The sequence below is a fragment of the Crinia signifera genome, chromosome 9, assembly GCF_055691185.1.
Source record: "Crinia signifera chromosome 9, ASM5569118v1, whole genome shotgun sequence".
NCBI classification, from domain to species: Eukaryota; Metazoa; Chordata; class Amphibia; order Anura; family Myobatrachidae; genus Crinia; species Crinia signifera.
In genome coordinates, this window is record NC_139225.1 from 28,618,840 (window position 1) to 28,643,458 (window position 24,619).

General features: G+C 47.2%; 1 protein-coding gene across 1 annotated transcript in view; it reads right to left on the reverse strand.

Annotated features, from left to right (window-relative positions):
• The window catches only part of LOC146035292 (ectonucleoside triphosphate diphosphohydrolase 2-like), a 36,673-nt gene extending 16,770 nt beyond the window's left edge, over positions 1–19,903 (reverse strand). The window contains exon 1 of the mRNA XM_083158653.1: positions 19,723–19,903. Within this exon, the coding sequence (XP_083014779.1) occupies positions 19,723–19,839 (117 nt within the window). The 5' untranslated portion in view covers positions 19,840–19,903. The remainder of the gene's footprint in view (positions 1–19,722) is intronic.
• Between the last annotated feature and the right edge of the window lie 4,716 nt (positions 19,904–24,619).

The following is a 24,619-nucleotide window of genomic DNA, read 5'->3' on the forward strand; positions in this document are numbered from 1 at the left end:
TATATTAAAAAAAAAAAAAAAAAAAAAAAAAACACCTGTTGCTCATAGCAACCAGATTCTTCCATTATAAAAAAAAATGGTTGCTATTGGCAACAATATCCTGTTTCCTGTGAGCTACACTGGATTTTATCACTCCAAAAGTTGATATGCATTTTTTTGCCGGTCTAATATCAGAGGGGTCCCTGTGGACACTGTATATGCGCACAGTGTCCCCTTGCTACCCTATTATAATCTATTTCTATGTCCACAAAACAAGTGGACCGGCACAAAAAAAACAACTTGTGTCAACCTTGCTACGGTCAACCACATTTCCATCACTCTTTCACTTGCGCCAATCTGACTTAACTATCTATCTAGGGTCGACAGTGACAAATAGTCGACACAAGCCAAAGCTTAACATGGAAAAGGTCAACATGAGTGTTTTTTTTGGTAGCTTTTATCATGTGGACTAAATTACAGTAGCAAGCGAGCATCCGTACCCTCTGATGGCTCACTTGCTTGCCATGCTTTGTTGCCGCTGCACTCGTCACACTGTACAGTTCCCAATCAGAGTCCATGGGGGGGCTGGATGAAAGCCCCAAAATCGGGATCCCGATGGTCAGTATACAAACATCAAAATCCCAACTGTTCAACTGCCTGCCAGTTGGGATCCAGAATGACGGGGGCTATTCTTCATCGTGGGGGGTCCCCCATAAAGGCAGAATAAAAGCTGTGGCTAGTGTAGCGGGCCTGCAGAGTGGCGAGCGCAGGGAGCCCGCAAAATACTTCTTTGTGACAGCCCGCCCCCTTGTCAGAGTCCGGCGGTCGGGTATGCAGTATACTGACCGACAGAATCCAGGACTGGCTGGCCGTCATACCACACCCGTAAATGGATGCTAAAGTATGAACGTTGAAAAAAGAAAAAACACATTTTCATGTCAATAGTTGCCATTGTCGACCGTTTGCTTGTCTTTGCTGACCCAATGACTGCCGACCTAGATACTCCTGACGTATCGACCCAATACCATGTTGCATAGGTGTACATAGCATTGTTGCAGCTGCTGCGGGGCACAAATCACCTCTATAGGGCCTGACCGTCCCAAAATGGGATTTATTGGTTCATGTAGGCATTTGTTCAGCCAGACAGCCACTCCCTAATAACCAAAGACTAGCACAGTGGTTAGAAAGGAGAAAGGGGGGGGGTCTTTAGAACTTTGGGGACTCCATGGCAAATTTTTTAAAGACCTCATTGGAATGCAGAACACAGTGCTGGTCCCTTTATAGAGTGTGTGCACCAACATCAACGGTTTCAGTTTCCTACACACATCTGCCCATGGGATCCCTGGGAGAGAACAGGTGTTGGTAATCACCGGAAAGCAGTTTAATGATGCAGCTGTCACAGGAGGAGTGAAATCCTTATCACCACGAGTAATGGCTATCAGGGATGTTGGAAATTGGGCTAAATTTGAGCAAATCAGTAAAACTGAATGGAAGTATTTGTGTCATCACAAGTTAGCCTTTACACAGAAATACTCGGTGAACTTATTTACCAGGGGTTAGAAGGTCCCGAAATCAACTCTGCAGTGCAGGTGGGGCAGATGGAACATGTGCAGAGAGCGTTAGATTTGGGGGGATTTTGTTTCTGTGCAAAGAAAATACTGGCTGCTTTATTCTTACACTGCAATTTAGATTTCAGTATGAACACACCTCACCCAAATCTAACTCTTTCTGCACATGTTACATCAGCCCCACCTACAGCACAGCATGGTTTTATCCATTTACTAAAAGAGCAGCTTTGCAATCAGGTTTGAATAACCCTCTGTGTACCAAGCTCTGCAGAGAGCTATACTAAGCCTTAGAGAGTGATAAAGTCAAGAGAGCGCTGGATGGTACTTTGTTGCTCCCAAAGGCTTAGTGGTATCCTTGAGTTTCCATGTTTCCTGGAATCCCCAGACCCCAAACACAGAGAACAAGTTGGTGCTTCCTCCTAAGGCTAATGATGAACTGGGATGGTGGCACCTCTAGGGGAGCAGAGGCCACCAAAACTATTCCGAGCCGCAAATCTTCAGCTAGTCATCTCTGTGCTAAACGGACCATGACCCAAACAATCCCCGCTAATTCCATCATCACCTTTCACCTACGCATGGCCGCCTTAGCTCAACAAACTGAAAGACGTTTCAGAAGCCTCTGTAAATCTGATAACAGTGTGATAACAGAGAGCAATAGCATGCAGCCAGGAGACTGATAAGGCTACATGCTCTAAAATTCTATACAATCTGTCGCACACTTATTTCAGGTTTATTAGATATTTGTTTTTAGGGTTTGTTGCATACATGCTGACTTTTTACCAAGGCCGTCCAAGAGATGCCGGATGATGAAACGCAAGAGACCCTTTATCAAGCCAGAGACCCTTTATCAAGCCCCGGGTCCGCCTACTTCTCTGGACAACCCCCGAGACAGTGGCGTAACTATGTTTTGGGCGCCCCCCCCCCCGCACCCCCAATCCCTTGCCCCCCCTGCAGCCTTACCTATCGCGCTGGTCCCGGCGGCTTCGTTCTTCTTCTGCTGAGGACCACCACAAAATGGCCGCCCCCATACAGCAGACAGTTTCAGAGAACTGTGTGCTATATGGGGGCAGCCATTTTGTGGTGGTCCTCAGCAGAAGAACAGAGCCGCCGGGACCAGCGAGATAGGTAAGTCTGTGGGGGATTGGGGGGGTGTAACTATAGCACCGCAGTCCCCGGCGCCCCCACATGCACAGCGGGGGCGGGGGCTGCGGTGCTATAGTTACGCAGCTGCCCCGAGAGTATCCATGTATGATGTGCTGTGATGTACACTACATAAGACCACAGCTTACCAACCGCTGTATACAGGTTAACATGAAGCGATAATGGGCCTGATTCAGTACAGTTCGCTGCTTAGCGAGCGGCTTAATGCCATTCGCAAAGTGCAATCCTGAATCGACCCCAATGGTTTTACAGATATTTAGGGGACATGGAGTTGCCCGTGGCAACCAGTCACATCATAGCCGCCATTTCTTCTACCACAATTTTTTATAAGAAATTCTTAGGGGTAAATTTAAAAATAATATTTAATAAATGATTGCTGCTTTAAAAAGAATAAGAAAAAAACCTGGATATTTCTTACCAAATTTCTCACTTTCTGAATCTCTCATCCTATTAAATTTCACCCAGAATCTGATTGGTTGCTATAGGCAGAATCATTTATTTTTATTTTTAGACGCACTCACCAATTTACCCCTTATTGGTTTCAGGTGTCATAACTGCCCTCAATATGCTTTTTCCTTATGTGTGCAGCATGTGCACAAATCAATGGCAGAATATCCCCCAGTAATAGCATTTCCCCATTGATCTGGTCTGAATGTGTGAGCAGATTTCTCAATGACCGAGGGACACACCAGCTCTCACTAAACTCATTTTACTATTGATTTCCTCTAAACTTAATCTAATCCTAGGCTGAGAAGCTGCTATTTCTAGCATCCATCCTGGACATTCCCGAAACACTCTGCAGGTTCAAATATCAGATCCGTTTCCTATATGTTCTGCTGCGGCGCTGTATGATGATAGGTTATTGGGACCATGAGCATGATTCAGATGCCCCACCCCCGCAGCCCATGCTCCCTTGCTAGCGTGCAGATGAAGGGGAGAGAAATTCTTCACCGGTCTTTTATTAAGCGTTAAGGTGGCCATACACACGCAGATTTATCTTCAGATCTGTCTGGTTGGAACAAAAACCTGTTATGGATGAGAGTAAATGACAGTTGACCATTTGCTTGGAAATGCTGTAAAACTGACAAACTGTCACTCATCCCTAACCATGTTTTTGTTCCAACCAGCCAGATCTGAAGATAAATCTTACTAGTGTATGGACACCTTTACACGGTCAGATGCATGCACGCGTCATTCATACCCACTTATCTAAAAATAAAGACTCGGACAACTGCATTTGGCATGAAAGGGGTCGGCTTTTTATTTATTTGAAGAGGATGGCCTATTTATAACTAACTCTTAATAAAAGGTCCCTTCCTCTAAACTAAGGTGGCGGCAGGAAGAATGGTTAAATAATGGACAAAAATGTATGCAAAAAAATTATAGAATTCAAATAAGAAAAAGGGGGGCCAACTGCCATGATGGCCAAGGATTGACCATCTGCCACTATCCTTGGCCACCTTAAAATTAATGATCTGCCTTCTGCCCCTATCCTTTTCAAATAACACCAACATTAAATTCAAATCTACTAATGGGCCAACTGCCCCACAATGGTCAGGGATCGACCATCTGCCACTATCCCTGACCCAATCGGTAATGGCAGAGCTGATTACTCCACCCCAATAATTGGGCCAACTACCCGTCAATGGTCAGGGATCGACCATTTGCCACTATTCCTGACCACAGCACAAAAGGCAAAGCCGATTACTCTGCCGCCTACGGGAATAATAATTGGGCCAACTGCCCCATTCATATAATTACGACAGTCAATCATAAAGTGGTGCGTGGACCCACCTGGACCGGTGATGCCCACCTTCGTGAGCTGATATACATGCCTAGCCACTTATATGATTAAACTGTCCTATGCTCCGTGTCTCGGCACTTTGAAGAAGAAGAAAAAAAAAGCAAAACATTGTTTCGCTGTTCCATCGATGGAGGGAAACCATCTGGTTCTCCCCCATCGATGGCAAAAGTATTCGACATCGGCCATGAACCATCGATGATTTGGAATCATCGATGGTCAATGGCCATCCCTACTGTCACTGCTTGTAGGCTGTACTTCACACTGTTCACATAGAGTTTTGCCCTGTACAAAATCAAACTTGTTGTCACAATCCATGCAGCATGTCTGTTTATGCTTCTTTTCAACGGACTTCTTTCTAGCTCCAGTTTGTACATCACCCTCCGGCACACTATGGAATAAAGAAAGCCTGTCACTATACTTAATAAATAATAATCCTATCCTTCCTATCAAACAAATAAACAAACAGGGCTCACCTCACAGGGGCACTCTCCTCTCTAGTGGGGGAAGGCAGATCCATTTTGCAAAAGAACCTGCATGAACATAAAACCTCATAAAAGGTATGTTCATACAAGAACAGCTTATGTGTAAAGGTGCCCATACACGTTACAATTATTGTATACAATATTGTATACAATATCGCATCTCATCGCATCTCGGTTTTGCGATGACATCAGATTAGATGAGATCTAGTACAAAAAGTATGTGCTGCACATACTTTTTGTACTAGATCTCATCTCATCTAATCTTATCGCAAAACCGAGATCGGATGAGATGCGATATTGTATACAATATTGTATACAATAATTGTAACGTGTATGGGCACCTTAAGGAATCAAGTCCTACCTTTACCAAATCGCGAGAGACCACCTGCCACAGACTGTAATGGAAACTGCACCTTCTCCGATTTGCCCATAATCTCATGTGGCTCAGATAACCAGCGCGCTGGACGGAAGTAGCCTCTGGCGCGATGTATCCTGGTCAGTGTAGTCCATACACACGCTACAGCTAACAGAATGCCGCGCCCTGCAGCCACCAGCCCAGACACGGTACATTTTAATTTATGGAGGCTTACAGATACCATGCTCCTGTACAGCGGCGTAGCTATGTTTTGGGCGCCCCCCCGCCGCCCATTCAAACCCCCCCAATCCCCCGCAGCCTTACCTTTCGCGCTGGTCCCGGCGGCTCCGTTCCTCTGCTGAGGACCACCACAAAATGGCCGCCCCCATACAGCAGACAGTTGTTAAGCACAATTCTTGCCTCTCTAACCACTTTCACTGATATATAAGAAGAAGGTATTGCATTCTTAACTGAAACTAATAAAAGATAAGTGTACAAAGGGCCTAATTCAGCAAGCATTATAGTTCGCTGTACAGCGAAGAGCACAAGTCTTTAGTGTAGCCGTGCAGGCAGGCAACAGGACGCCATATTTTGGGGTCTGTACGACCCACAAGTATAACGGTCCAGTTACTACTCAGTTGACCGGGTCAACTGCACCCTTCTAACACTGTCGCCACCCTCTCAATGCCACGTAGTCGCTCCCGCTGCCACTAATATTGTGGCGGCACATGCCAAACGTGCACGGTGATACTTGAAATCTGGCCCAATTTAAAGCAGGCGTCAGCTTAGATCTTGTGACACATTCTCAGCAAATTCGGGACTGTTGCCAACTAGGTTCTGATTTCTCAAGTGTAACGATGCCTTAAATAAAAAGGACTCATTGTCTTATTGTGCAGCAGAGTCCGGGAATGCAATATAAGAGCGTTGCTTCATATTATTTTGCCCCTGATGGTGACATTACTGGTCCTGTCTGTCACGACCCTAGTCGGCGATTCCCCAGATACGACAATCTGAGTATCCCGGCCACGTGACACTTTCACTGAGTACCCCAAGCGTGTGCGTATTTCACCACGATTCCGCTTGCCACCAATCAAAGTAAGCTTTTTGGACTTAGTCCGCGACAGCTTTGATTCTGCCGACACACCAAATTATGAGTTACAGGGTAGCGCCCTGGCAAATTCGTCAGAGGCTTGGGCTGGAAAACAGCAGATACCAGAACTAATTATGACTTTTTAATTAAGTGAAAACACTACAAGGCTTACAGTATATTACAGAAAACATAAGTTACAAGATATATGATTAATAGGTAAGTCAAACGTAAAAACAGTTTCAAAATAAAACAAAATGGGAATAAAGAAACAAACCACTTCAAGGACACACAGCATGAAGCGGGATTTGGAGTGGAAACCTCTCCGGATACTGGATCATTTCAGAGACAGGTATCGAACCCGTATCATTCCAAGGAAAATGAACATCATGTCTTGTGAGACACACACTTTTAAGATTGGCAAAAACACACACAATCACAGCCCCCACCTCAGGAATCTTCCTTGTCCAGGGGTTTCCTGAGGATATCCCCAGGGGCTGGCTAATTGACTTCTCTTTTGAGGCTTAGCAATTTAGCCATTCAATCACCCCCTGCTAATTCTTATCTCAAATAAGGTGTCATTCTAGAGGTCTAAGGGAATTGCTTTCCTGACATCTCTCTGGTCTGGGAAGACATTTGCCAGAGATCCTGGACTTCAGTACAAGATTTATAGATGCAGGGGGGAAGGAGATAACCTCTGAGGTTTCCAACAGATGAGCAAGGGTTGTTGCAATAACCTTTTTACCCACATAAAAATACAGGATGAGTAGATTGCACACCATATCAGAAACAGTATTGTAAACCGAGCATGGACTTCAAAGGAAGGAGATCCCATCTGCCTTCCTGCTTCACCCCCCAGTCCTCCCAACAATCCAGGGCAAAGGAAGGTCACTTTCTCCATTACATTTACAATTAGGGCAGAATGGCGTTGTACAATTACGCTCCTTCTGGCGTAAAAATGGCGATCGCTCATGACAAGATGGCATCCAATCATGACACCTCCCCCTTTAAAGATCAGCATGGGAGCAGTGGCCAAACCAGCCACAGTATCCCATGCTGAGCCCTGACACTTGTCAGCGCCCTGCCCGACAGACTGCTGCAGTTTCCAGGTTAGGACCAGCGCTATGGGCGGGGTCTCCGAACTACCGGATTCTTGCTCCTCTTCCAGGAGACAGCAAGCTGCGGGCAAACAGGTGTCCCTGCCCAAGCCATCTGTGGGCACACTGATACAGTGGAAGCTGTGTCCCCTTGTGCCATCCTTGCTGGCAAGGACACAGCCCACCCCAGCTGTGCGTTGGACTCCTGGGCATAGATTCTCACCTGCAGCCGGCAGTTCCGTTTGCCATCCTGGGGTCAGAACCAACCTCTTCTGCCACACCCCACACGGGCATTCCCCTGAGGTATAGGCATTCCAGAGCCTCTGCTTGGCTGGGGCAGCCTTAAGAGGACTGTGGGACAATGCTATCAGGTGTTGTAAAGTACCTTTACACGACATGAGGTTAACAACAATAAATATGATACAAATCATATGGGCTAGGGCCTTTCCTGTGTTTACCTCAGCACTACATACAGTGGGACAGGTCATCCTGTCACCTTCCAAGAATCTCTTGTCCTGCTCTCTTGCCTGAGCTGATTGACCCCCCCTCGCTTTCACTGGGGGGAAGGTACACTTCCTCAAAGCCTTTGTGTGTGTGAAATGTGAAGGGGGGCAGGTTTCTGCAGGGGGGAAAACCAACAGGTCATTGTCCCCGGTGTTGGAAACATCCAATTCCAGCCTTTCAGAGGTTAATGGAGCTGAGTTTATCTGTGCTCCGTGGGCCCTCAGACCCTTCTGGTTACACACAGCACTTGCCACTGGCTCTATTACTGAAGCAACCCTCTCACTATACCCATGTGTATCTTTCACACTTCCCAGGTACGGGGCAGCCGCAGTGGGAGGCGGCTCACCTGGCATTTGCAGGCTTGCAGCCTCCATGGCTGTGGTTTGGTCACAGAATCTCTCCGTGATTGGAGGGGACCCCTTCTGGGTTCCTGTGTTCGTCAATATCTCCCTGGGGAACCATACCCGGGAGAATATGGGGACAAGGACATCGACCACTTTGTCGGCCCTAATGGATAAAAGGGCTACAGCTTCTGGGTAATGGGTGGCGTAATCTACCCCTATTGAAATGTACTCTGTTCTGGAGCTACTGGGCACTGCAAGGGGCCCTACCATATCTACAGCCACCCGCTCAAAGTGTTCTGATACCACGGGGAAAGAAATGAGGGGGGCCTTGCCCACATCCCCAGGCTTCCCCACTATCTGACAGGTATGGCAGGTCCGACAGTACCAGTCCACCTCTTTCATCATACCTGGCCAGTGGAACTTAGGCAGGCGAGCCCCAGTCTTTTTAACCGTAAGGTGTCCAGAGAGGGGAATTTCATGAGCTACCTTAAGCAGACCCTCCCTATACCTTTGGGGTATGACCAGGTGACGTTCCGTAACTTGCCCTGGTGGAGTGTTGTGGACTCCATACTCTCTATGCAAACAACCATTCTCCCAGTACAGCCTGGGAGTACCCTGGGAGCCATCTGACTCCTCAGCTGCTGCTGCAGCCCTGAGACTCGTTATCAATTCAGTTTTGAAGGATCCACTTTCTATTGAGCCCTCAGGGTGTGCAGGGACCTCCTGCTGTGTGACTGTGTCCTGACAAGAAGAAGGGGGGTCTATGGGGGAAGCTGCAGTAAGGGACACTCTCTCCCTATCTGACAGTTCTGCAGTGCACCCAGGACCCACCAGGTCACTGATTATACCTGGTACCACATTTCCCACAGTAGCACAAGACATCACATTATCAACAGTAACATCAATCTCATAACCTGAGGAGACATCCTGCAATACCTGCAAATTATCCTGTGCATCTTCCACAACACATGGGGCCCATCCTGCTGGCTTACAATTGCACCATGGCAAAACCACTATATCTGGATCCCATTGTCTCGGAGCAGGAATGGGGTTATCTGAGCATGTTGTCACCATTAACTGATTGGCAGGTACATGCGCTGCCTGCAACCAACTCAGATCGGTCCCATTTGTGCAGTTAGCGTCCCCTGGCCCCATATCACAACCAGACATCACTGGAAGAACAGGGTTAACTTCTAGCACAGCAATCTGAATGACATCACCAGCAGCACTCCTACCATTGGTGAGTGAGGGTGTCTCATGCCCAACTAGATTAGGGCATTCGTTTAACCCCACAAACTGGCAAGGATTACCCACTATACCTGTCTCTAACTCGCCCTCCCCTACCTCTACAGAAGGTACGGCACTATCACAGATCATCCCAGGAGTTTCACAAGAAATCACAACATTGCAATGTTCAGCATGGTTACATACTACCTGAGCTGCATCATATGGTTCAGAAGGGTCAGCGACAGTGGGTAAAACATTGACACATATGTGTGGAGTGAATAAAAGTCCCACATCAGTAGTCCCACACACATTTGTGTGCATGCAGTCAGAAAGTCCCATTCCTCTTTCCGACATTGTCCCTTCCCTGCATACTTTCACTATGCAGGCAGCCTCTTTTTCCGGCAACAAATCTGGAGCAACGGGTGGGAACATGCTGCTCACATCTTCCAGCAGTTTAAACTGGGCCTTGTGATGTGAGGTCTCCGGAGCAGGTTCCATGACGACTGTAGTAGGCAGAGTTACCTTGTCCTGGTAGGGCATTCCTGGTGAGAGCAAGCTGCTGACATCCTCAGCTTCTGCTTCTCCCAGCAGTTTAAACTGGGACTTTGCTTCCAGAGCTGGTAACAGCAGCTGTTCTAGGCGATGCCACTCCGCATCTACCCGGCGGCACTGATCTCTCCAAAATGGGGTATCCAACTTTCTCCAAGCAGCGACCTCCTGCTGCGCGAATTGGTAACATTCTCCCAGCTCTCTCAGCAGCACCTCAGGAGACGCAGATGGACCCCAGACACGAAATGCTGCACGATACTGGCTAAAGGCATTGCACTCATCGTCCCTTGCCTGGGTGAGCTGCGTGATCATCTCCCCACGAGTATGGTGGTGGCAGGAGATACCTTGCAGCTGGCATTCTTCCATTAGTTCCTCTGTGCTCATTAGGGTAAACACATCATCATCCTCCTCTGGGTCAATATACCCACTGGACTCCTCCGGTACCATAGGGGATTGGTACTCCGCAGCCTCTGTGACTGCCATGCACCCTCCAGTCTCCCTGGTACTAGCAGAAATGCCAGACCCCTGAGTAAAGTCCAGGTCCAGCTGGTTATCCACAACCAAGCCGGCATTTACTTTGCTCTCCCTGTGTGTTTCAAAGACAGGGAAATCCTTGTAACGCAGTCCATTGAAATTTGCATCCACTGTCACAGGCTGCCAGCTGAGCTTAGCTAGTTCCAGCTGAAGCTTGCGATCTGCTGCTTCCTTTGCAGCAGTGGACTCCCTTTTATTAAACTGCATTATCAGTTTCAGCACCACGGCATTATCTGGCTCTTTCACATACTTCAGAGCCTCTTGCATATACAGATCCAAGGCAGAGCAGTAATTGGAGGCATCCAATCCACGGTCTGTGGGGCCTGCAATCTTCATTGTCCGCTTCTCCTCTTCCTCTGTTCTGGAACCAGAATGATTCCCAACCTCAGACCTGGAATCCGCTTGATTCCCCCCAGCTACCTGCTGGTCCGCATCTCTGAGGACTTGGATCATCTGTTCCCTGGTCTGCCCCTTGGCAGGCTCCACTCGGTTGATACCAGAGACCACATCACGATCCAACTTCACACTATTAATTTCCGCAGAAAGTAAAAGTTCAGTACGAAGTCCACCTCCTGCTACCTCAGTAGCCCTGGCTGGTGAACTCTCACGCACAAGTCCGCCATCGTGATGCTCTGTATCTTCCTCCATAGAGTCACAGGTCAATCTCCACTTAATCTGTGCCTCCTTATAAGTAGCTGCCATTCTGCTGCAGTTACTTCTCCAAAATAATAAAACAGGGATGGGGAACAGAAAATGCTTTTACAGTGACTTACACTACTACATAAGCCTTGAGTTTTGGTATCTGGTGAAATGTATTCACTTAAGTTATCCAAATAAAAAACAAAAATTGCTTTTTGAAATATCCCACCGCTGGCCACCAGTTTGTCACGACCCTAGTCGGCGATTCCCCAGATACGACAATCTGAGTATCCCGGCCACGTGACACTTTCACTGAGTACCCCAAGCGTGTGCGTATTTCACCACGATTCCGCTTGCCACCAATCAAAGTAAGCTTTTTGGACTTAGTCCGCGACAGCTTTGATTCTGCCGACACACCAAATTATGAGTTACAGGGTAGCGCCCTGGCAAATTCGTCAGAGGCTTGGGCTGGAAAACAGCAGATACCAGAACTAATTATGACTTTTTAATTAAGTGAAAACACTACAAGGCTTACAGTATATTACAGAAAACATAAGTTACAAGATATATGATTAATAGGTAAGTCAAACGTAAAAACAGTTTCAAAATAAAACAAAATGGGAATAAAGAAACAAACCACTTCAAGGACACACAGCATGAAGCGGGATTTGGAGTGGAAACCTCTCCGGATACTGGATCATTTCAGAGACAGGTATCGAACCCGTATCATTCCAAGGAAAATGAACATCATGTCTTGTGAGACACACACTTTTAAGATTGGCAAAAACACACACAATCACAGCCCCCACCTCAGGAATCTTCCTTGTCCAGGGGTTTCCTGAGGATATCCCCAGGGGCTGGCTAATTGACTTCTCTTTTGAGGCTTAGCAATTTAGCCATTCAATCACCCCCTGCTAATTCTTATCTCAAATAAGGTGTCATTCTAGAGGTCTAAGGGAATTGCTTTCCTGACATCTCTCTGGTCTGGGAAGACATTTGCCAGAGATCCTGGACTTCAGTACAAGATTTATAGATGCAGGGGGGAAGGAGATAACCTCTGAGGTTTCCAACAGATGAGCAAGGGTTGTTGCAATAACCTTTTTACCCACATAAAAATACAGGATGAGTAGATTGCACACCATATCAGAAACAGTATTGTAAACCGAGCATGGACTTCAAAGGAAGGAGATCCCATCTGCCTTCCTGCTTCACCCCCCAGTCCTCCCAACAATCCAGGGCAAAGGAAGGTCACTTTCTCCATTACATTTACAATTAGGGCAGAATGGCGTTGTACAATTACGCTCCTTCTGGCGTAAAAATGGCGATCGCTCATGACAAGATGGCATCCAATCATGACACTGTCCTTGTCACGAAACATGTCACCATGCCCTACCAATGTGTCACTTGTCTCTTCTAGAGGGTGTGGGTCAACCATTGAAGGGTGACATTGCTAAGGTCGACAGGATTGGGACGTTGACACAAAAAGGTCCAAATTAGTTTTTCACGTTTTCTTTGTCCCGAAAATGATAAACGCTTACCTGATCATAGGAGAGGCACTACCATCTTACCTCTCCTATGATCAGATAAGCTTTTATATTGTACAAGTCCACGTTTACCATTATTATTCTCATGTATTTTATGTTATACCTATGGGCCAGATGTATCAAGCTTCAAAGTGATAAAATGGAGAGTGATAAACAGCCAACCAATCAGCTCCTACCTGTCATTTTTCAAACTCCTCCTGTAGCATGACAGGTAGGAGCGGATTGGCTGGCTGTTTATCACTCTCCATTTTATAACTTTGTGAAGCTTGATACATCTGGCCCTAATTATATCACACTATTAGCAGTCTTCTCCCCACTGGGCGTGGGGTACCGGCAGCGGGGGAGGCGGCGGACATTGGCGGGGAGCTCCATTGCCACGGGGCAATGGAGCTCCCCCGACACCATCTGTAGATCTATCATCTATATACTGTATATGTCTAGTGTCTATTGTGTCTCTGAAACATTGCCAGCTGTTGGAAGCGAGTGAAACTTCATCTTTTTTTCTCTCACACATACACAAGCACAGAGGCAATCATAAGGTAGAAGACTAGCTTTCGAAGCGTTTGCTTTGGAGCGGTCTTACTAGTATATATATTATATACATAAATACACACACAAACACACACATGCACACTAGAAGGGAACCTGAATCATTTCTCTATAAGGGCCCCAAACCCACTCTCAGGAATCTAAACAATCTCGCCCTGTTTATTTCACCTCCGTCCCAGCAAGAATGTGCCACACTGTTTATGTAGTACATACGTTATAATGCAGACCTCACCGCATGTGCTGGTGCCGTGCCACCAGGAATAAAGCACATTCATGTCCCCAGCACAGCACTGGCCATGTGTTTGGACTATTTATGAGTGGCTGGCTCATTATTTGGACTCCTGAAGAGGAACGCTGTATGGCTTACAGGAGTAATAATGACTAAACAAAGCCTCTTTCTTCCCCGCCAGCGCACATAATCTACGGGGCCAGCACGGAAACAATATATTGCTCTTAAATGAAGTTTCCATTATGGTGCTCTCTTAAAGGGGAACAGCCACCACTAATACTATATTGTTTGTACCACAACATGGTAGATAGGATCTGATTAGCTGCTACTTTATCACTCTCCACGTTATCACTTAATCCTTCTCCCATGGTGAGAGTAGCTTTGTAAGCATTAATATACGTAAAGGCCCCCATTAGGGTTACCACCTAGTCCCTTTAATTCCGGACACATGTTAATTACACAGGTTCTGTGGCAGTTTAAAATCAGGTGAAGTGGAGTCTTGAAGTCAGCCAGCCACAGAACCTGTGTAATTAATATGTGTCCGGAATTAAAGGGACTAGGTGGTAACCCTAGCCCCCATACCAAACACTATGCGATTTGGGCACAATTTTACCAGATTCGGATAAATCGAGCCAAAATGCACATGTAGACATTCGGACACGATGCGCCGTCCCGTGCACATCGGATCGGAGCCAGGAGGTCACGTGGGCTGCACATAAGATCTGCTAAATCTTATGTGCAGCCCGGAGCTGGGCCGGCAAGGGAAGCAGGGAGCCGGGCAGTAGGCGCACACACAAAGAGAGGTTTCAGCCAATCAGTGGCTGCCCATTCATTTGTATGGTGGTTCCATCTGCCCACCCCCCCCCCCTCCCTCCCTCCTCCCGGATTTCTGCTCACCGGCATCCCCTGCCTGCTGCTCCCCGGGAGTTGCATAATGGGGTTTTTACTGCATTTCTGGTTTAGAGCATCCGCTATATGACATATAGTGTCTCCAGTTCATATTATGCCATTACAGGGCCCCCTTACAATTACAACATCCACTATACACTCCTGCCACTGAAACGGTAAGGTCACACAATTCAGGTTGGGCAATGGATTACACCTAGCTAGCTGCTCAGCAGGCAAATCTGGGAAATTGCAATGCAACTTTATAACCTGGATCCAGACTCCCTAAGTCCTTGGGCCCCGTAGCAGTTGCACCCCTTCCACCCACTATAGTTACGTCCACATTAGATCTGTACAACCGCGCCCCTTCCATAGTATTAATAAATACTAACAGTGCATGTATGGGATATTTGTGCAGCGTTGTATGGTTTAATTGGAAGTCAAGATGTAACGGGACAGATTTGAGGGCAAAGCGGGCACAATTAAACACCAATATCTGCCAGTGTACATAGTCAGCCGCACCTATGTGACCATGAAGCCTCCATCCACACTTACCTATGCACCCATCTCAATGGCCCCCAGTTACGTCTACACCCCCCACCCCCCCCCCCCCACCCCCAGACCACTTATCCTACGAGCAGACTTACGTGATACTGGATCAGGCCCGATGACTGTAGGTAGGTCAGCATTAGCCGACACAGGGCACTACTCTTGGTGGCCCGACCCTGGAATCTCAAACCCTCCCTACAACAGAATGATTGATTGACCTTAAAATGTCAGACGATGGATATCAACATCTTTCCGGGCTGATAAGACTGCGGTAGGTGATGTTAATTCCATATTCCACCCTAGATTAGCTTGATCCCCTGGCACAACCCAACACGTCAAGGGATTTACTGAATATTTTATACATGGAGATAGAACATTCCCTGGAACGAGGTTACAGATTTCTCACACCTGTTCTTTTGTCCTCGGTGCTATAGAACAGATGATATTATTGTAGCACAATACCTTATATTCTGGGACACATATTAGTCCCATTACCTGCCTAGACCATAACCCTGTGTGGATTGCCAACACAATGTAGAAAGCCACTTAGGTCGACTATGAACGGTCAACAGTGAAAAAGGTCAACGTGTAAATAAGGTCGACAATCACTAGGTCAACATTGGCCAAGAAGTTGGGAAAAGGTTGACATGCATATTTCACAGTTTTTGTATCTATGTCGACATCTGTCAAAATGGACCCCCCCAATTAGTGTAACGTGTACCTAGATATTGTTAACCTAAGCAGGGGTGCCGACAGGTCATCTGGGCCCTGGTAAAATGGAAGGGGCATGGTCACCAGCTGGGGGCAGGGTCTCCCGAGGGTGTGTGGCCACATCCCCCGTGAAAAAAATAAACGAGAGGGAGAGAGAGAGGGCAGGCTGCCGCTGCAACTGTCTCTCTCCCCAACTCAGCACTGAGTAGTACCCGCTCCTCCCGACGCCACTGTACCAAACAACTGAAACCAACCATGAACACAGAATCTATACTATGCTTGAAAGTAATGGGTTCCTATGTGGCTTGTCTTGCTAAACAAATTATAGAGAATCTATATAAACACCCAGTTTGTTGTATTACTGTCTCCTATTGTAAAGTGCAACGGAATATGCTGCGCTATATAAGAAACTGTTAATAAATATAGATCTACATCTCTCTCTCGCTCTCATTTATATATGCACCTTGCATCTCTGAGACGAAGTACCGCCAGTGACCACTAGAGGCCACTCAATGGAAAGTGGCCCGGGACCGCCCAAAACAGTAAAGTTGGCGGGCCCGGTCCGACCCCCTTACGCTGCCCCCGAGCAGCAGCGCCCTGCCCGTCCTAGAAGGAACACCATAGATAGATATTACACATGTATGTTATACAATATATGTATGTGGAGGAGCCTGGAGGCTTTTCTAGACACCCGAATTCCGAGACACTGGAAAAGCCAATGGGAGGGTTGCCACCCAAAACGGGAGAATCCCGGAAATCCGGGAGAGGTGGCAACCCTAGTTATCAGTTTTAAACTTTCTGGTTATGGAGAGAGGGAGCTGTGAAGTCAGACAATGGAGACTTAGTTATAAATATTAGTTCTGTATCTATTATTAGATATTAGCTCTATTATTAGATTACAATATTTCTATTACGACATTACATTTGCCAACATGGGGTTCTCCTAGATCTCCTAAGAAAGGGAAAGAATCCGGCAGACTGGAAGTACACTGGCATAGGGATGTTAACATTACTGCCTTACAGTGCTGAGATTGTGAGTTCAATTCCTGACTGAGGCATTATCTGTGTGGAGTTTGTATGCTATCCTGGGGCGGGTGTGGTCTTCCAACTGTCCCAAAAGCATGCTGAGATGTTAATTGACTCATGACACATAGGGGGAAATATACAGGGGAAATAATCAGCATTCATCAGCCACACCCACTACTTCATATCAACACAAATCATATCATCTCCCAGCAGGGGTGGAGCCTACTTATGCAAATCACAGAACTATGAGCCAGGAACAGTTTAAAGGAAAGCAGATGGATCCAGGTGACTGGGTTACTGTCCAGGGTGTACTTGTTGGATTTTTGGGTTGAAACGATCGATGGGTTTTTAGATAATGACAGCGATCTTCATTAAGACGGCGGCTATAATTACGGTGATAGACAGATATGCGGAGAGGCCACTGTGCTAGTTTAGCCTACAGGGCCATGTTAACAGTACAGATAGCAATGATTGGTAATAATAATACTAATCACTGGATTAAGCAGATTCCTATCTCAATGCATTCAATTCCATTAGGTTGGTTGTGTGATGCACAGGCAGGTGGAAATGAGCAGATCTTATGGGGAAATTCAATTTAGAATGCAGAGCTGGGGGAGGGTGGTAACCTCTGGCTTTAATGACTGGGGCTATTCAATTAATTCTTAAGGGAGCTGGCAGCGATGCGAGCGAGAACATTATTCAGAACAAAGAATTAAAGTAAGAAGTAGTGAAAAGAGTGTGGAAGTGGGGAAGTTGCCAGTAGTAAACAAGTCAACCTGTGCGCTCATCTTGTCCTCCAACAAGCCAAGGCTAGTAAGAAATAGCACCCCCCCCCCCCCCCCCCTCTTCATTTTAACCGCATCCCTCCAGCACATATATTACAACGGTCAGGTTATCCTGCTACTGACGTTATTTGTATTGTTGGTGTAGGCGTATACTACTGCAAACGTTGCTCCATATGTAAACATATGGCAAACGGGGCCAACAGTGTCTCAGTTGACAGTCAATACCATATGGTCTACATCAGGCATGTCCAAACTGTGGCCCTCCAGCTGTTGTGTAACTACACATGCAATAGGATTAGCATACCCTAATAGCAAAACTGCGGCAAGGCATGATGGGACCTGTAGTTTCACAACAGCTGGAGGGCCATACATTGGACATGCCCGGTCTACATGGACAAGGTTGACATGTGGTAAACTGTTGACAGGGCAAATGTTGACATGGCAATGGTCGACACAAGAAATAGTCGACATTGCTTTTTTTGTTTCGATTTTTTTGAACTTTATATCATCGACATGGACTATGGCTTGGAACAGTAAAACACCTTGCAGGAATCATGGCAAGCGAAGGGATCCATACGGGGTTACACGGGACACTAATTGGGGTTCCATGTTATCAAATCTACAAATTGACCAGAAAAAAAAAAACCACACGATCACACACACACACACACACACACACACACACACACACACACACACACTGAAAAACCCATGTCAACTTTTTAACAATGTTGACCATTTCCATAATAACCTTCGTTCCCGTTGCCCTTTTTGGGGTTCTCCTAGACACGGTTGGCAATTTTGTTGTTGACCTGCTATACCAGACCCATGGCAAACATGAAGCTTTAACTGGGTACACACCCGTACAATCGCTTTTCGGATTACACGATAATGTCAGCATTTGGAACATGTCGGGAAATCATGCTGAACCCCTACATACTGTGTACTAGGCTTCCTGATTATAGCGGTACTCCGCACATTGGGAGTAACCATGCTACACCAAGCAGGATCTCTAACATATGTTCCATAAGTATTACCGAGACAGCAGTACCGTAACATTACACAGCAGACAGTACCGTTACACTGCTTGCTCTGTATATTAGAGAGAAGAAGGTTATTTATCACCACACTCCCTCTGTACAGCTGTCCCAGCAGGAGGGGACAGCTCAGCCAAACTGCAAGGAACTACACCTCTCCATCTATAACCAGCTGCACCCAGCCCTGCACTACACAGCGGGTAGTCAGTAAGTAACTCACGTGGAACTACAAGACCCAGCAGGTCCAGAAGACTCTGTAAGTGACTCCCTGGAAAGCATCCAGTGCAACTATGCAGGTATTGCTGGGACCTACTGTTCCCTAGCAGCTGGAACAGTGCACACACACGCAGATGTGACCCCATGCATTCAGTCTGGGGTGCAGCAATGTGCTGTCTGTACGTACACGGAGTATATGTGGGGGCCAGGATACAGACTCCTGCATATAGCACATATACTGTAGTAATAGTGCATTCTTCAAGGCTGGCTGTAGTACTAACACATGTAATGCTGCTGTCTCATCCCCTCCCTTGCAATAGCCCAGGACAGCTGTTCAGTGTGCACTGGGCTGCTCAGTGTACCCTTATCTTCTGCAGCTCAGTGCACACTCATTTTGGGTCTGCTCGGTGCACACTCACCTTGACCAGCTCAGTGCACGCTCACCTTGACCAGCTCAGTGCACACTCACCTTGACCAGCTCAGTGCACACTCACCTTGACCAGCTCAGTGCACACTCACCTTGACCAGCTCAGTGCACACTCACCTTGGGAAACCTAGTGCACACTCACCCTGGGCTGCTCAGTTCACATCTTGGGAAGCCTAGTGCACACTTATATTAGGTAGCTTGGTGCACACTCACTCTGGGCTGCTCAGTGCACACTCATCTTGGGCTGCTCAGTGCACACTCACCCTGGGCTGCTCAGTTCGCATCTTGGGAAGCCTACTGCACACTCATATTAGGTAGCTTAGTGCACACTCACCCGGGGCTGCTCAGTGCACACTCATCTTGGGCTGCTCAGTGGACACTCATCTTAGGCTGCTCAGTGGACACTCATCTTGGGTAGCTTAGTGCACACTCACCTTAAACCTCGGGGGCTCCTGCACCTCCTTGGCGGACAGGGACAGCAGCAAGATCCCGATCACCCCGATCAGGCACAGGAGGATGGGCAACACCACTGCCAGCAGCTTCTTGGCCATGTCTGATACCAGCTGTGCGAGTGCCGGTCCCAGCAGCAGCTCTTACCCGGGGACGGGAGGGGGGAGGAGGCGGCCAGGCCGGGCCTCTGCTGCCATTGGCCGGGAAACCAATTAGCATGCATTATTAGCTGGTGGGGCTGGAAAGAGGTGGAGTGTCAGCTGCATGCAGGCAGGGGGTCAGTATAGCCCTGCTGTAGCCACAGGGGGCATAGGATGCTCTGACACAGAGGACCTGCAGCACTAACATGCTACTAACATACTAACACAGCATGCTTGTCACATAACTGATCCGTGGCTGCAACACACATGTAGTGTGTGTGTGTGTGTGTGTGTGTGTGTGTGTGTGTGTGTGTGTGTGTGTGTGTGTGTGACATACTAGGGGTAAATTTACTAATTGAAGAAGGGATGTTGCCCATAGCAACCAATCAGATTCTACATATTTATCTAGCACCTTTTGGAATGTAATAGAATCTGATTGGTTGCTATGGGCAACATCCCATCTTTAATAGAACTCCCAACTTAGCAGTTAGGGGCGCCATCGGAGAGAGGGGAGAGGGAAAATGAGTGCAGGAACTCCAATCCACCGAGTCTTATCGTAAGCGGTACATCTGTCAGAATGAACTTAGGTCTACAGTCATTAGGTCGACCCCACTAGGTCGACTGGCAGGAAGGTCGACCTGACTTAAGGTCGACATGGGCCAAGGTCGACATGACTTAAGGTCGAATTTGCATAAAGGTCGACATGAGGAAGGTCGACTGGTCATAAGGTCGACATGGGTTTTTCACTGTTTTTTTATCCGAATGTCGACACAGTCGACATGGACACAGTTGTGCAATGAGGATCGGACCATCGCATCGCTCGCTTCGCTCGCAATGCTTCGGGCACGGTGCCTTGCTGCGTTTGGCACACTATTTTATTCTCCCACCACGCCCTAGTGGATGGTAGGGCATGAAATACCGCCTGTCGGCACATGTCGGCCTAAGTTCATTCTAATAGATGACCGCTTCCCGTCTTATCATCTATATGTATGTCTAGTCCCTGTGAGTCTCCAAAACACTGCCATCTGCTAGAAGAGAGTGAAACTACATCTCTTTCTCACACATGCACAAACACAGAAGGTAGCAGACTTTGGGGGAGATTCTCTAAGGTAAAAATGTGGTAAAAACTCCGTTATCGGGGTTTTTACCACATTTCGGGATGCTATAAGCATCCCCCGCCGGGTTACCGCGGCGGGGGGCATCGCCAGAAAAATCTGGCGATGTCCCATAGAAGCCAATGGGCTTCTTACGCGAACCCACCACCGCCCCGCACGGACCACCGCCGCCCCGCATCGCCCCCTCTCCTGTGTCTGGGCAGCACAGAGCTGTGCTGCCCGGACCTGTGACCTCCTCCCTGCACTGATCCTCTTCCGGGTGCAGGGAGGAGGAGAGCCCGGCGCAGCAGCAGCGCCGGGTGTGGGAGGGAGGGGGGAGCCGCCGGGACCTGCTGGGACCCGGCGACTCTCACCGCAAAGGACAGCTCTTAACTCAAGAGCTGTCCTTTGCTATAATTATAGCATATTTATTTATTTATTTACAGTTTCTTATATAGCGCAGCAGATTCCGTTGTTTGGGGAGCACTGGGCACACCCCCAAAGTGACGGAAACAGGGGTTGTGGCACTAGGCCACACCCCATCTGTCTGGAACCACGCCCACCTAGCGTGTAGCTTCTCACCCTTCTCGGACCGGCTGCATTGTGTAACAGCGTCTTAAGTACCACGCAAGATTTTTATACTCCGCCAACTGTTAGGAGAATGTTTTGGGACCTGGGGGCCGAGTTTGAGAACCTGTGCGCTACAAGGACTGTTCACATTAATTAACATTACACGCCCAAAGGATTGTAACCAAATGCTTACTACCCCGATATCGATGGGATTGTCCCTCATTATGGAGGCTGGGCTTATTTAAAACTGGGCGGAGTTTCATGACAGAGTAGGCGTATCGATGTGGATCAGGGGCGGGGTTTATTTTGCATGTTTTGTGAAGGTGAGCAAACATGATTCAGATGTACAAAGGTGACATTGGGGAAAAAAAAACTATGTTGCCGTGACTCATGGTAAATACGTATGTATGTGCCAGGTGATATAATATGTTCCAACATAGAACCTGAGTTTCAGTTATAGAGAATATAATTCATAGTGTTTCATAGTATTTAGTAAAACTAATAATGGTGGTGTTACCTGTAGCGGGGGAGATGTGAATGCACATCTCCCCCGCTACAGAATGCAGAATGTACGTACGTTCTGCAATGTACTTTCAGAATGCAATGTACGTTCTGCAATGTACTTTCACTTTGAGCTGTGACATTTTTTACTTTCACTTTGAGCTGTGACAGTTTTTAGCCTCTCTTATACTCTCCACCCCACCCCCAGTCCCTATCTGCTCCTACCTCCAATCCATGGGTCCTCAAACTGCGGCCCTCCAGATGTGGTGAAACTACAAATCCCAGCATGCCTTGCCACAGTTTTGCTATAAGGGAGTGTTAAAACTGTGGCAAGGCATGCTGGGATTTGTAGTTTCACAACATCTGGAGGGCCGCAGTTTGAGGACCCATGCTCCAATCTCTGACTTCACAGCTCCCTCTCTCCATATCCATAAAGTATGAAACAGAACAGTGTCTCTGCAAAAATTGCTTTCACTTTCTGTCATCTTTTAGCACACAAAGGAGTAAGTTGCCAGTGGTGGTACCTCATCTCATAGAGAGGCGGCGTGGTCTATGCTCACGACCCTCCCGTGAGGCCACGCACCTGTTTTCAGCGCTGCCGGGGAAGGGCTAGTGGCTCTGTGAGCTGCTGACTATGCCCCCAGCCCCTCAGGCTGCAGGAATAGTTACTGTGCGGGACACTGGGGCATGCAATATCTTAGAATGTCTTGCGGATGGCAAAACATATCTGCCTTAAGATAAGGGAGATGGCAGCACATCATATCTAGCTGGATTCCACAAGACGTTTCTTCCATTATTGCCAAGCATTTATCATTTCAGCACATTTACAGCACCATTATCACATTCTGCTGAGACTGGTAATCTGTCCGGAAGAGAATACAAAGACGTCAGTAGATAACATGGACTCTCTCTCTGCACTAAATTTAATGCACAGATCATCACCCAGCAATGGTTTGGGGTCAGTGACAAAAGGGGTAAGAGAGCACATTATATAAATCGGCAATAAGATTACTTTTTTTTTAGATAATTGGTCTCTACCATGGCACGATGACATGTAGGCTCCTTACAAGTGCCTTACTAGCGCCTTTCCTGTCCCATCTACTCATGGGTAATATTCAGTATCCAGTGATGCGAAACGCGTGTAGACACACTGTATAAGTAGACCCTGCAGGGTGGTGTTGTGAATATTACCCCCTGTGACATTTCCCATAGAAGCAGATGTACCAGTATGTACCAGGCATAAGAGCCACTGCAACATCGAGGTCAATTTACTAAGATGGGAGTTCTATTGAAGATGGCATTACATTCAACTTATTTATTTAGCACCTTCTAGAACAGTGGTTCCCAACCCTGGTCCTCAAGTACCCCCAACAGTGCATGTTTTCCAGGTCACCCGACAGGTGCACTCATTATTCAGGCACATTTGAAAAGATCCACAGGTGGAGCTAATTATAGCACTTGTGATTCTGTGTGGAGACCTGCAAAACATGCACTGTTGGGGGTACTTGAGGACCAGGGTTGGGAACCACTGTTCTAGAAGATAATAGATAGAATCCGATGCGATCCGATGCAATTTTTTACCTGTTCATAACCCCACAATCCACTACGCATGGAGTTGATCTTATATAGTGTGGTGAGCGCAGTAATCCACGTCCCCTCATGGGGCTCGCTGCGCTCGCCACGTTTCGGGCTCGGTGGCTCGCTGCGCTCGCCACACTATGTAAAATCAACTCCATGCGTAGTGGATAGTAGGGTTATGAACAGGTAAAATATCGCATTGGATCTGCCGATATATCGGTGACTATTGCATCCGATATATCGGCCGCCATGAAACTAAACAAGTACTGGCTAAGGTAATTTATGCGCACATCTTAAGTTCGCAGATCTTTCTAGTGTGTGGGCACCTTACGAGTATTTCATGGGCTCAGACTCTCAGAAGTGCCACATACCAGACAGAACTACAGCTGTGACATAAGAACCCTGCAGCTGGGGCGTAAGGTACCGGGAGGCGCTAAGTCTGCACTTTCAGCTTTTGAACTAAACAGAGGATAAAGATAAACCACAAAAGCTAAAGTGTGATCTGTTTCCTATGTGGCGTCTACTTTGTAAAATGCCCTCATCACACTCCCAGGTACCCCTTCTTCTCTGATCATTCTTTATCTAATTGTGGGGCTGATTCAGTCCTGGTCGTACGGCTACGAATTTGCATGGTGGCTGATTAACGTCGGTACGCTGTGCATACCGTATGCCCCTAGTACACAATGCGCATTAGGGCGGAGTGAAAAAACTGAAATTGAGAAATTCAAAATCGGCTAGTGTGGGAAAGTTGTGACTTGACCTGAATAAGAAACTTGCAAAAGCATTTTGATCTGAGTCAACATCTTCTGTTCTGGCAAGAGGCCTAAAGTTTCACTTTTTAGGTGAAAATAACGAAAACTATGAAGATGCTCCGATCTAGTTAAAATTATGTCATGATGTCTTAGAGTGGTTCATTAATATGCTTTAGCATAGTAAAAGAGAGTACGAGATTTTCCTAGTGCAAAGTGAATGACTTTGGTGGGAGAAAAAATCCCTAA